This window comes from Acanthopagrus latus, chromosome 3 (assembly GCF_904848185.1).
Source record: "Acanthopagrus latus isolate v.2019 chromosome 3, fAcaLat1.1, whole genome shotgun sequence".
Classification (NCBI taxonomy): Eukaryota; Metazoa; Chordata; class Actinopteri; order Spariformes; family Sparidae; genus Acanthopagrus; species Acanthopagrus latus.
In genome coordinates this window covers 5,321,165-5,335,409 of record NC_051041.1, presented here as the reverse complement: position 1 = coordinate 5,335,409, position 14,245 = coordinate 5,321,165, and the positions used below count along the sequence as shown (strand labels likewise).

The following is a 14,245-nucleotide window of genomic DNA, read 5'->3' as shown; positions in this document are numbered from 1 at the left end:
TTAATCAGGAAAATATGTCATTATAACAGTTTGTCTGTTACAGAACACCGATTAGTTGATTTTCCAGCTGATAAATGAGCAAGTTATATGTCTCTACATTATATGTCTCTATGTCAAACTGCATAAAAAACATAAACATAAAAAAGATGTTCCTACCTTGTTTTACGTTGTGTTTGTCAGGGTTAGGATTTCATAACAATGATAGGTCTTAAAAGTTCGACTCTTGTGGTAACACAAATAAGAGCAATCATCATGTGACAACAAAAATCGAGGAGTAACATATAGGTGATGGAATTTAGTTATGGTTTGTTAATTTGTCTGAACTTGTCTTCTGAACTGCAGGAACTCTGACACAGAACGAGATGGTCTTCAAGCGGCTTCACCTGGGAACAGTATCGTATGGCACTGACACTATGGATGAGATACAGAGCCACATAATCCAGTCGTATGCACAGGTAAGATTCATCACTGTTCAGTTATATCAATTATCAATACATCTGCTGATTGTTTCCTCAATTAGATGTTTTTATAGTTATGATATGTAACATTTCCACAGTAAAAATGTTTAAAAACTTTTTATTTCCATTAAAACAATTACAATGTTAAATGTGCTTCCAATAGAGGAGTGGATACATTACAATACAAATATATTCCCTCATATTTCACTCCACGTTTTTCCTGCTTATTCCTGCCTCTCCCTGTAGATCCGTTAAATCCATCTTGATATTTATCTAAGGATAAGTTTTACCAGAAGAATCTCACATTGTTCATTCATCACGCAGTGTCCCTGAGCCCCTCCTCGTACTGTAAGCAAGTGTTTTCCTCACTGGGTGGCTCAGATCTGGCTGCAGTCTTGACTGAATGATATTGTTCGTTCTCAGCCAGCTCCAAACAGCTGGTCGACACTGAAACCATCTGCCACACACACACACAAACACACACACACAGACACACACACACAAACACACATACACCCTTATGTGTAATCTCAGCTAATGAAAAATGACTCGTCTTTTTAGAGCTGGAGCAGGAAGAGCAGCCGTGCCGCTGTCCAGCTGATTTGTTCTGTGTTGCTGTCGCAGTGACATGATTGCAAGACACTATTATTGTTTTAAGCGTCATTAGTTTAAACACTATTTCGTCAAGATTAGAAGCAGCTAACAAGTGTTATTTCCATTATTAGCTCGACAAATCAATTCACTTCTGTAGATTTTGAAAAAATAGTGAGAACTTCCCATTGTGAGGTCCCAGAGCTCATTTGGTTGTTTGTTTTTTTTTATCGAACAGTCCAAAACCGAAAGATGCAAAATGACAAACATTTGCTGTTTCTACCTCCTTAAATGTAACATTTGCCGATTTATGACCATGAATGAAGAGTCTTTGGGTTTTAGGCTGTTGGTTGGACAAAAGTAGTGATTTTAGTCACGAAGTTACTTTGAGTTAATGGGAATTGAGATGACCAGTGTTTCACAATTTTGTGACATTTTATAGATTAATCAAATAATTGTAGAATTAATCTGCAGATTAATCAAAAATCTAAATAATCACAGTATTTAAAATAGATACTAAAGTTGTCATTTTTCATAAGGGTAAAACACAAAACTGTAGTGCATTCAGTAACATCTTCTACATGTAGCTCAGACATTTGACGTGTCTGACAACAAAACTAAATGATCTCTCCATTGATCTTTCAGTCACTCTTGATGAAGGTTGTCATCATGCGTCCTTACTGTACTCCCCCATCACCCCTCCTTCCCTATTGGCAGGATTGAAGGTTAATAATAAGCCAAAATCAAATGCTTCAGTAGAGCGTATCGCCCTCTGTCAAACGCAGCTGGCACAGTGGGCTGTCTGCCTGCTCGAGAGTCACCACCCGGTTAAACTGATGGTTGGTGTCAAAACAGCGGAACACATAAAAGACCCTCAAACCAGATATGACACGATAAAGACGGTGATACACCGCTTCCCCTCGCTGTGTCGTTTAGCCTGAAAGGGGGGTGTCTGAGTGAATTGGCTGCGGGTGCAGGATTAGATCAAGACATCTACCACATGCAGGGATCCTATAGTGAGGAAATATCTGCAATGTTGTAACATTTAGAAAACAATTTCTGTCTGAAACGATTATGTAGTAGATTTCACGTGCAGTAAATCAGCTGATATGTATAATAATTGTATTTTTCTATTTAGTCATCAGGCAGGCATTGCAGTTGTTTGTTTAGATCTTTTCTGGAGGGCACCGCAAATTGTAAAAGTTGAGCATCAATTAGCCACTTGGCCAATGGACAAAAAGAAAGTTTGCACCTTGACTCCAAATATAAATGATTTTCAGTTTCAACTCACATTATTTATTGTGACCTCAGGTGACCTCTCAGCCCTCCAATGGTAGCACCAGTGGCGCCACTCCGTCGCGGAAGACTCAGACGTCAGGCCCCAAAGTCCGTAAGAGCGTCAGCAGTCGCATCCACGAGGCGGTGAAGGCCATCGCCTTGTGCCACAACGTCACGCCCGTCTATGAGTCGCACGTCAACGGAGAGACAGAGTCCGCTGAAGCCGACCAGGACTACAGTGATGACAACCGCACCTACCAGGCCTCCAGCCCTGATGAGGTAAGTCTGAGATACAGGATGGGGTGTCGGCACTTTCAGCTTAAATAGAACTCAAAAGAAAAACAAACTGATTTAAGAAAGTAGCGATGTTGGTTAAGACATAGAGGAGGCACTAACGATTGAATGAAAGAATTGCATAGAGGGTTCCCAAACATTATTATAGTTCTACTTGCAGCTCATAATTAGCAGGGTGACACGCAGCAAAACCTGTGTTTTAACAGTACTGGAACATGTTATACATCTGTGAATATGCTGGGAGAGAAAGCTTTCTGCAGCTTATCTGACATATTTCATAATGTTTATAATCAGTTTTGTTAAGGAATTTGTGGATGCAGTGAGCACAAGGATCAGTTGCTTAGACTTCCCTGATCATTTTGATATGTCATTTATTTTCAAAACATCTTGTAGTTGGGCTGATATTGTGAGAATGGTACTATTTGTGGAATTCGATTTCTGTTGTGGCTGCGCAGGATTGTTTTCCAATTATTGTCATCCAAACATTTCCAATAACTCCAGAGCAAACGTCAAAATGTATTGAAAAAAGATAGATGTTATCATTTCCAAAATGTGTTTAAAATGTGCTAATGAAAACTTGTGCTTTAATCCATAATTGTTGGAACTTCGCCTTTCAAAAGCAACATTTTCACTGCGGCCTAAAAATTGTTTGCTCTTCAGCTTGTCGCACACTAAGGTAGTATCAGCGATTCTGAAGGAAGATATCTGATTGTTGAAACCGTTTGTTGTTTGGTTGGTGGCTCTGTCCAACCAACATCAGTATTTGACAGCATGGGAATTAGACTTTTGACTATCTTTCTTTAAAAACGTTTACCCTACTTTCAACAAGGTGGTGTAGGTGGTCTAGTATCAGTCTAACAGCACCAATAGTGGCATTTTTAATAGAACAAAAACAAAAATCTGTTTTGGATCGTATTCATTCAAAAACCTCAACTGAAGCTTTGAAGATAAAAATCTCTAATCTTTAATGTCAAATTTCATACCAGAGAGACCGACCCTAAAAATACTGAATCCATATGGAGGTCATATGTTGTTAAACGGTAACAAATGTTTTTTCTCTCCGAGGCCCCATTTGCACATGTCATTTTAAGCGTCTCATATCCGGATTGAATTCAGATACAATTTTATACACTTCTGGTATTAATAAACATTAATAAACACTGGAGATTATCAGGAACAAACCCTGTGAGCGCCTCTCTACAGTTTCCTCTCTATCTTAATGTTTTATTGGTGATCCTAAACAGCCTTGGTTTTGTCACGACAGGCATTTCACGATCACAAAGTCAGAGGTCACGAACTCCTCGCAGAGGTTAAGCTATTTAATCGTCTGTATTTGCTGCCTGAGAATTTACTGCTCCAGCTGAAGGAAGAATGCTGCACAAAAAACGATCCCCAAAGGCATCACTAAAGCTTCCTTTCCTCGGGCTGATTCTCCATGTAACGCAGGAGTTGCAGCTTCCATGACTGAGGACGCTGCTTAGTCTATTATTTATTACTTCTAATCATACTACTGAATTCAATCCAAGAAGAATGCTGATTTTAATTGAATGCTGGTAGGACGGGGAAAGATTTTACCATCACTATTTGTTTATAGACATGTATTTAATGTATATTGAAGGGAAGTTAATCGTCTCACGCGAACACTAAGTTCAAGGCTGTTGGCATGTTTATCACCCATGACAAGTGAGGCTTCGTAAAGCCTTTGTGAGACTTCCATACGTGTGTCGAACCCACAGCCAAGTCCAACAATCAAAATGAAGATAAAAAGGTGGCGATAGATAAATTCTCACTTTTCCATTTTGCCTGTCCGCTCTCTCCTCTCGGTTGATGTATATATTTATTTATATCCCTGCTCACTCTGCTCTGTCTCCCCTCTCGCCATTGTCTCACACTGCTTGGATTGATCAATATTTAATTTTCTCTCAGAGACGATGAGAGGTGGAGGTCTGTGATTGTTGGTCGAGCTCCCCTTTCCCCTCCAACTACATTCTTTGTTCTTTCTCTGTCCTTTCATTTCCCTCACTCTCTCTCACTCCCCGTCACCTCACTCTCATTGACTGCAGCGTCAGATCTTGGCCACCACTGCACCTCTGTTAGTGATAGTTTGTTTGGCCCTGGCTCTCTGCTCAGCCTCTCTAATGTAATGAGCCGTCATTAAGGAGATGAAGTGGGCCGGCCGCTGAGGTCAGAACAGGGGTCACCTGACCTGCTGGTCAGCCATGCTGTGAACAGAGTCTTCCTGTAACCTTTGACCCTTGTAATATCAGAGCAGAGCATTTGATTGTACCCTTTAATGACTGCCATTTCTAGGAAATTAGGTTCTTTATCATATCCAATTGGATGGAACAGGCCGACTCAGTTAGTGCAGCGGCAGCTCGAGGAAGGAAGAGACCCAAATCTCAAATGTGCAAATAAAGTATCATTTCTTCAGGCCGTGCAGTAACTTTTATAAGTGGCTTCCAGGCGAGTCGCCAGCTATCAGCAGTTGATATACAAAATGGTGTCATCATTTATATTTAGAGATAAATGGTTGGGTGCAATTAGACCCCATATTTTAAAATATAAGTGCTTATTAGTCATTAAGATATCAAGAATGTTAAAAGATATTATCAAATACAGTAACAGACATGTTACTGTATTAACTAGTTACGCTACTAAATACATTACTTCTGTGTTATGTCACAGCATCGCCTTAGATGCTTTATCATCTAATTGCCGGCTAAGAATAATCTAATACCACAAAGCCGGCAGAAAAACCTTGAAAGCAGAGCCAGAAAGGTGAAATTAGAGCAGAAGTATTTAAACTGTTCAGGGCTGTTGTGAAATGCTTTAGCTGCTGTTCATTTTAAAGGCAGAGCTACTGTTGTGATTTACATGATCACTAGAACATTGTGAACACAGTTGAAATGATTAATCTGGTTGTTTAAGCCAGTCTGCCACTGTCATAAAGAATTATTTTACTATTACCATCGTAACACATGATTCACATGCAGTTTGTATCAGAGTCGACGAAGCTTTAAATAGTTTCCGTAGAGCTGATAAAGTCAGAGCTGATTTAGGATCCATGCTACATAGTGCATGTGGCCGTTTGTGTGTGCAGCCACACACACACACACACACACACACACACCAGGATAATGACACACAGATGTGTGTTAAGTAAATATAGGCAGCCCTTTTTACGGAGCTCAAAGGGGGAGCAGGAGAAATGATGGGGTATTAACAGGAAGTTCCAATTTGTAGGTCAGAGTATAATAACAACCTTTGAGTGAGCAAATTGAAAATGAACCCATTGAGAATTGAGTCGTGTGCAGCTGAACGCTCACTCGGGGGCCACAGTTCCTGCTGAGGAGAAAAAGAGGAAAGAGAAACAGAAAAACACTTATCTGGAGCTGAATGAGAAGAGCTCAGCGGCTCGGTCTGGAGATATCGTAACTCTCTCATGCCTCATCTTTCAACTGCACGTGAAATCAGATCCCATCAGCTTATGGTCCACATTTGTCATGGATTTTCCTTATTTCCTTGTTAAACTGTTTTATACAGTGGTGGGGGAAGTACTTTACTTAAGTAATGATAATCATACCACACTGTAAAAATGCTATGTTACAAGTTGACCTGGCAAGTAAAAATATGCAAGTCAACCAGAAAAAATAATGAAATTATTAAAAGTAAAAGTTCCATTGCAAGAAAATGTCTTCCCATGAATATTAAATATGATATAATTGGATTATTATTACTCCTGCTTTAATGTAAAAGCAGGACTTTACTGCTGCAGTTGTGAAGCTCGTTTCAAAAAAAAACCTGACAACTGTCACCACCCTGCTACGATTTATTGAAGTCTGAGCATAGTAGTCAAAATGTACAAGTTTGTGGTCTTCAGTAAGCTATGAAAGAACAATATTTATGTTATGTTCACCTCCTCAGGTGGAGCTGGTGCGGTGGACACAGAGCGTCGGCCTGACCCTGGTGAACAGAGACCTGAACTCCCTGCAGCTGAAGACTCCTTCTGGACAGATCCTCTCCTTCCACATCCTGCAGATCTTCCCCTTCACCTCTGAGAGCAAAAGGATGGGCATCATCGTCAGGGTGTGGAGCTCGTATATAACAATATGATGTGTGGATGCTGTTTCCTGTGTGACGTTTTTGTTACTCAGTCATGCCCCTTTAGGGTTTCTGTGTCAGTCTACTACATCATTGAATGTAGAAGACTTAAATCTCTTTTAGATTTGAGTTTTATGTCAAATGTCTCAAACTTCTACTGTTTCTCTCTGTTGTATCTTTTGAGCTGCACTGTTCAAGTTTCTGCAGGGAGATTTGTGTAGAGATGTTCATACTGTAATTTATAATCTGATGTAGGAGGAGTCAACAGGAGACATCACTTTCTACATGAAGGGTGCTGATGTTGCCATGGCGAGCATCGTCCAGTATAACGACTGGTTGGAAGAAGAGGTAAGGCTGGCCGAGTCTGTTTGTACTGTGGGATTGTTCACACCAACCTTGCAGTGTGAGGTACTGTTGTCTCTTTTTTCCCAAGTAAATTTGTGACTTTAATCTCAGAGAATTGCAGAGCCAGTTTACAACCATAATTTCAGAGTGTAATGTCGTCTCTTGGAAACAAAGAAACTACTCAGGAGTAATTTTACCATTTTAATCTGAGAGAATATCTAAGGTTTTTTTTTTTCTTTTCTTTATCTTTTCTTCTTTTCCCAACCTTAATCTTTGAGATGTTGACTTTATCTTGAAATATAACGCCCCTTTCCCAGTCTTCTGCAGTCAGTTTGTCCAGCAGCAGCCGTGTCTCATCCTAATGTGTAAATAAAGACCATAAACCTGTAGTGGCTCATTTAAATTGAGCCCCTGTGGGTGATACATTAGTTGTTAAGCTGTTATCATATGGATAAAACAACAGATATACAACATATGTATTGTCACACATGGTGATCATCCGTGAGCCGATGCCCTCTCTTAATCAGGACATTCATGTAGAGATCAGCCGGCCGTGTCTACACCAGCTTGGTGGTCGAAGGTCTTGTGTGCGTATGTTCATAATTATATTGGCATTATTGAGTCATGCAGCACTGGGGGCAGCGTTTGATTTAATTAGTGACCTACATAAAGTTGAAGTAATTACAGTATGTCATATTCTTGAACAATGGTGCTAATGATGTCCTGTTGGCTGTAATGTCCTGCTGTCAAATCAGCCGGCGCTACGGCTACTCTGCTTGTCAATAACCAATCAACAGGACAGATTCGCCCCATTGGTGTTTCATATCAAAAAATAAACCGCCATCCATCCCTTTGTTTTACTGTGTCCTCTGGATTGCACCAGAGGCCATGTTATTCACCATTGATTTCTTTGGTGTTGGTAGCAATATGCAGCTATTGACAGCACTGTACATGGTGTACTTATACAGCAGCTGTCCTAACAGAACACATGATCTGTGCTGTATGTGATTTATATTCATCTTAGGGAAAAGACATAACGTAAACACTCATTTTGATTAACTAAAATCTTCAAATTCCCCTGTGAAATGATGTAATGTTGAGAAGTAAAATGCCCATGAAGAAATCAATTGATGACTGTGTGTTTATCTCTGTTTACTATCACCTTTTCGTCCTTTCTCTCAGTGTGGGAACATGGCCAGAGAAGGTTTGAGGACGCTGGTGGTGGCCAAGAAGTGTCTGTCTGAGGAGCAGTATCAGGACTTTGAGGTATGGATGAATACTGTTGTACAGTATGTAGTGTACGTAATGTTTGATCCAGCACTTTTCTTAATTCCTCTTCAGTTATTATGCGTTTACCAATTCCATCCTCCATTGCTTGGTCTGTAACAGCCTGTTTAACCCGAAAACGTCCTTGTTATTTATCCCCCATACACGCCTCTCTTTCTCTCTCTATACAGAACCGCTACAACCAGGCAAAGCTCAGCATCCATGACCGAGGCCTGAAGGTTGCAGCAGTTGTGGAGAGCTTAGAGAGAGAGATGGAGCTTCTGTGTCTGACCGGAGTGGAAGACCAGCTACAAGCAGACGTCAGGCCCACGCTGGAGCTGCTCAGGAACGCTGGCATCAAGGTTAGCATGGAAGCGAAACATATCTACACGATTAAAGCTGCTAAAGAGAATCACACCACATTTCCACTCACATATTGATCCTGTTTTCTGCTCAGATCTGGATGCTGACGGGGGACAAGCTTGAGACGGCTACGTGCATCGCCAAAAGCTCCCATTTGGTCTCCAGAAGCCAAGACATCCACGTCTTCAGACCGGTAATGCTGCTCTTTCCCTCTACACGGTGCTTTGATGTAATCATGTGCGCCTGATTTACATGAGGTGACACAAAGCACTAATAACCTCACGGCTAATTGTATCGTGTGGCTCTCGAGCAGGTCTCAAACAGAGGAGAGGCCCATCTGGAGCTGAACGCCTTCAGAAGGAAACATGACTGTGCTCTGGTCATCTCTGGAGACTCCTTAGAGGTACTTTAACACAGTGCAGCTCACAGTGACATTTCCTTGCACAGCAGATGATGCTGAGGATGCAGCCAAACAGGCAATGAGAGAATAAAAAAAGTCCTCGGCCAAAACTAATGCGTTGGAGTTAAACCAAGGCCGTGAGGATTCGGAGAGGAAGACTAATCGCCAAAACATATTGGTCATTTGTTTAGGAGGCAGAACAATTGGAACTTGTTTGTAACAGCTAAGCAGGAGTTTTACATGTAGTTGGAAGAGAAACAGATCAGTGTTTTCACTTATATTGTCCACAAGTCAACATAGATAAATCTGGAACAGGATTTGTCCATGAAAACTCTTAAATATGTCTTAAATTCAACAAATATAAGGCCTGAAAAGACATTAGATTGTCCTAAATTAGATTTTTTTAATCACTTTAATCACCACAAACAGTTGGTCTTTTTTCATAAATCCATCTTTTGATTTCTGTTTGTCAAAATAAATGAAGCTGTGTGTGACAGTCCACATTTCTGATTCAACAAAACTTTCAACTTGATACTGTCCTTTAACTTTATACTTGAACAAAGCTGCTATCTTCTACTTACTTTTAAGACCTTTTCAAGATACATTTAAGACTGAATAATAAAAGCCGATGTCTGATACCTGTGGACGACTTGTGGAACCTTCGTATCCAGTAAACTGTTGTGTCTCTATCTTTGTTGTGCTCCAGGTGTGTTTGCGGTATTACGAGCACGAGTTTGTAGAGCTGGCGTGTCAGTGTCCAGCGGTGGTCTGCTGTCGCTGCTCCCCGACTCAGAAGGCCCAGATCGTCACGCTCCTCCAGCAGCACACCGCCAACAGAACCTGCGCCATAGGTGAGCGCTGGCAGGTTATGTGGCAGCAGAAATGTCAGGTTGGACGGTCGTTGGCTCCAGTCCAGAGACAGCCTGGGAAAGAGGGGGAGGCGTCTTTGTAGATTCAACTCAGTCCATTAGAGAGCGAAATGTTAGACAATGTGTAAAACAATCTGGTAGACAGATTTATTAAAAAAGACTGAAAAAGGTGAATTGGTGCCTTAAAACTGTTGACATGCTGCTGTGTTACTTCTTATGTCCACAAGATGGCAGTCATAGTTCACTAAGATAAACACCTGGCTGCTATTTTTATAACCTCTGAGCTTCTTTGTGAAACAGTGTGAAGCTTTTCTTGAAACTTGTATTCTTCTGTTTTGTGTCAGGTGATGGAGGAAATGATGTCAGTATGATCCAGGCAGCAGACTGTGGCATCGGGATCGAAGGAAAGGTAAAGACCTCCCACAGAGCTCAAGTGGTAGATCAGGCCTTGTAACTTATGGTGCATTCACGGACATCTCGGAGGGTCCGTTTCCCAGAGTTGGAAGTCGTTGTTCCGTCTTCAGTGTGTTCGGGAGCTGTTAAGTCATGTGAGAAAAAAAACATGAACACTACAAAGATGTGTTCTGTTTTATTTGCTGTATATTCAAGCCAAAAATTGGCATTTGATACATGAATTGATAGAGATTTATTATTCCTCTGTAAAACATTGACTTTCATCCATTTCTGCATGTGTGTGATATAAAAGTCTGCAAGCTGTGTACCAAAACTTTTTTGAGTCGTCGTTCCGACTCGAGGGGCGCATTCATGTGAATTTTCCCAATCGGAAACAAAGTTTTCACATTATTTTGACACCAGATGAATGAAAGAAACTCAAACAACATAATCTTGGAAGAACGTATTAAGCGCTCAGTTCAGTAAGTAGTAAAACTAGTGATATGTTTTACTGAAGTATGAAGATCTTTAGGAGGTTTGGAAGAAAAACACTATAAAGAGACGAAAACTAACAGCGCCCGTGTTTCCTTTGAAACTCAAACTATACAGCTACCTTATCTGCCTTTTATTGTCAGTTTTGAGGTTTGTACCGTTTTATTTTATGTTTAATATTTTCTTCTTTCTTTCTCCTTGTGTGTAAACAGGAAGGGAAGCAGGCGTCTCTGGCTGCAGACTTCTCCATCACTCAGTTTAAGCACATCGGTCGCCTGCTCATGGTTCACGGCAGGAACAGCTACAAGCGCTCTGCAGCGTTGGGACAGTTCGTCATGCACAGAGGCATGATCATCTCCACCATGCAGGTACAGGCCCAAATTAAAAGTGTGTTTTGAAGGAACTTTTTCAGAATCTTTTCTTATAGTATCTGTTTTCGATTAACACTCTGTTTTTATATGTGCTCTGTGGAGAAGCTGAAGACAATTATCAGCGTTGTGGACAATAAAGCTCCTGACTAAATTTATGACTTTTCGCTTTCCGTCCTCAGGCTGTGTTCTCCTCCGTGTTTTACTTTGCCTCAGTTCCCTTGTACCAGGGTTTCCTCATGGTCGGGTAGGAACCTTTTTCTAAATGTCCATGAACATTCTTGAGTATAATGAGAATTATTGTTTATTTTAATGTGAACCCTGGTCTATCCGTTATAGCTACATGGTAAACTCTGTTCTGTTCAGGTATGCCACCATCTACACCATGTTCCCTGTCTTTTCACTGGTTCTGGACCAAGACGTGAAGCCGGAGATGGCTCTTCTGTACCCAGAGCTTTATAAAGACCTCACCAAGGTACTGTGCCACTCTCTAAAGTGTGTGTTCTATCATGTTCTAAAAATAAAGTCCCTTCATCCACATTTTCCCCTGTTAACAACTTTCAGCGGGTCAGCAGCTACGTTACGCTCATGGATTATGTTTCTCTCTTTCAGGGGCGTTCATTGTCTTTCAAGACTTTCCTCATCTGGGTTTTGATCAGTGTGTATCAAGGTAAGGTGAACCGATTGTTAGTACAAGTTATATTTGACACATCAGTCACTGTATCTGCTGGATGAATTAGCTTCACTAAAAATAACCTGTAAGTTTTTAAACAGCAGCTAAAACATGACTGACTCTGTAATGAATGAGCTGTCTGCTTTTGGAGACTGTCAAAGCAACTCTTCAACCACCATTTCATCATTTCTGCTCTGTCTAATTCCAGGGTCCCCGGGCCCCTTCAAACTCTCAGACCGTCTGTTTCTCAGTATCTTAGGTTTCCAGCCGCCATCCCCTTTTACATGCAGGCTTTTGTCTGTCCAGTAAATCGATATTTCTGTAATCGCTAAGCCATGCAGCGTGTGAGAAAGATCTATGTTCCTGCTCGAGCGTGACTTCCTGACAGCTCGAGGTTTTTAATTAAAGGCCAATACCAGGTCTGTGGAAAAAAAAAAAAAAGAAAGAAACGTGAAGACGATATGAGAGGACGACAGCAGAGGAAAATATTAGGCGCCAATCTCACTTAATTTATTACAGAGTTTGACTCGCTGGAATGCGCCGTACGAAGACTGTATGAAAAAGCAATTATGTGATCGGTTGGAGGCCATTAAGCTCAATTTGTGTCGTGTTATAATATAATGAAAGGCTATCAAGATACAGGAGGCGCCCGAAGATGAGTGAGTGTCTGGACACTTTCAGGTTTTAACAGAGTCAGACACACTGGAGCACATTGTGCATCATACCTTCATTAATATGTTATCGAATCAGTCCTTATCTCCAGACAGATTCATTCTTAAATGTCTCAGTCAGCTGTGTAAAGAAAAATGTAAGAGATGGTCCCGCATGAAAAAACACAACACAACCTGACCTGGTCTGGTAACGTCACCTTGTTAGCTTGTTTCTCTTGGCACCACCAGGTGGCATCCTCATGTACGGCGCGCTGGTGCTGTTTGAGTCGGAGTTCGTGCACGTGGTCGCCATCTCCTTCACAGCGCTCATCCTGACCGAACTGCTGATGGTGGCGCTGACGATCCGTACCTGGCACTGGCTCATGGTGGTGGCCGAGTTCTTCAGCCTGGGCTGCTACCTGGCCTCGCTCGCCTTCCTCAACGAGTACTTCGGTAGGTATTCATTTCTTCCCCTTAAAGTCTCTAGTTCTCATGTGATGCCTTTTTAATCTTTGGCCCTTTTTCTGCACTGTGTAACTTCAGTGAGAGGGCCGGATCACAGCGTTACATACACGTGTACTTCAAGATACAAGTTTTCAACACAGAACATTATAACATGATGAGTTCTGTTTGTAGTTAGTCACGTACGTCTGACAAACTTTTACAGCCCTGGGGTTTGTATTTGCTCTCAGAAACTGTGTCTTGTCTGCACAAATGCCAATTCCTACATAATGCTGCTTTAATGTTTTGGTTCAAGAAGGCGCTGTTGTAAGTGTGTCATCTGCCTGAGATGGATGAGAACTGTGTAACCTACAAAGCACTTAAACCAGAGAAAGGGATAAATATGAGAGAAGTGACACAAGACAAGGCACAACATCAGCATTCTGACTTTTTGTTATCGATTAATCCGCTGATGATTTTGTAAATACATCGTGTGAGTCCCACACACTGTCTTAACTTGCAAAGATTTACTTTTTGCATTATGGTATGAGACTACAACTTGCCTGAACTGAAAAGCAGCAAAAATGCAAAGTTACAATGACGTTGACAGTGTGCAGGAGTGTGTTTACAACTTTTGGTCAACTCACCTTTTAAAACAAACAGTATAATTTCCCTAAAAACTGAAGAGAAGTAAGAGCTTGTTTTGTCCGACCAACCAACCAAAACCCAAAACCAATGCAGATAAGATGAGCAGAAGATCCTCTCATTATAGCAAGTATGCAAAAAGTATTGAAACGATTCATGGAGTTGATCACTTCAGCTCTACTTCTGTGCAGCACGGAGCTCTGACTTCCTCTCAAGTTGCTTGAAATACCAGTGAGCTTTGAGTACAGTCGAGGACGTTCTTTGTTTTGTTTGTCCAGTCCAGTATTGAACAGACCGACAGCTTGAAAGCAGTCAGTCTTTGATGAAACTCTACCTGGCACTCAAGTGTTGTGCAGCGGTTCAGCCGTCAGCTCTGTGCCTTTGTGCTTTTATTGCTTCACCCCCCCTTCTTTCTTTCTTTGTCTCTTGCCTGTCTCCTCCTGTTTTTTCTCCCCACTGCTAAACTTTGTACTGCACTCACTCTGTTTCTGCTGCATTTCTTTTGCTTCTGTATGTTGGCAACAGGCATAGGCAGGGTGTCCTTTGGAGCTTTCCTTGGTAGGTGTGCAGCCTGTAAATTCATCTCCTCATTCGCTCGTACATTTCTCCGCATTAGTA

At 41.3% G+C, this 14,245-nt stretch overlaps 1 protein-coding gene across 2 annotated transcripts in view; it reads left to right on the top strand.

Annotated features, from left to right (window-relative positions):
* atp9b (ATPase phospholipid transporting 9B) overlaps nt 1-14,245 on the top strand; it is a 41,492-nt gene that overhangs the window by 25,083 nt on the left and 2,164 nt on the right. For both annotated transcript variants that reach the window (XM_037093051.1, XM_037093052.1), the window contains 15 exons: nt 343-455; nt 2,361-2,606; nt 6,546-6,707; nt 6,978-7,070; nt 8,250-8,333; nt 8,525-8,695; nt 8,791-8,889; nt 9,010-9,099; nt 9,803-9,947; nt 10,310-10,374; nt 11,063-11,218; nt 11,401-11,465; nt 11,585-11,693; nt 11,831-11,888; nt 12,791-12,994. In XM_037093051.1, coding sequence (XP_036948946.1) covers nt 343-455; nt 2,361-2,606; nt 6,546-6,707; nt 6,978-7,070; nt 8,250-8,333; nt 8,525-8,695; nt 8,791-8,889; nt 9,010-9,099; nt 9,803-9,947; nt 10,310-10,374; nt 11,063-11,218; nt 11,401-11,465; nt 11,585-11,693; nt 11,831-11,888; nt 12,791-12,994 — 1,860 coding nt within the window. The remainder of the gene's footprint in view (nt 1-342; nt 456-2,360; nt 2,607-6,545; nt 6,708-6,977; nt 7,071-8,249; nt 8,334-8,524; nt 8,696-8,790; nt 8,890-9,009; nt 9,100-9,802; nt 9,948-10,309; nt 10,375-11,062; nt 11,219-11,400; nt 11,466-11,584; nt 11,694-11,830; nt 11,889-12,790; nt 12,995-14,245) is intronic.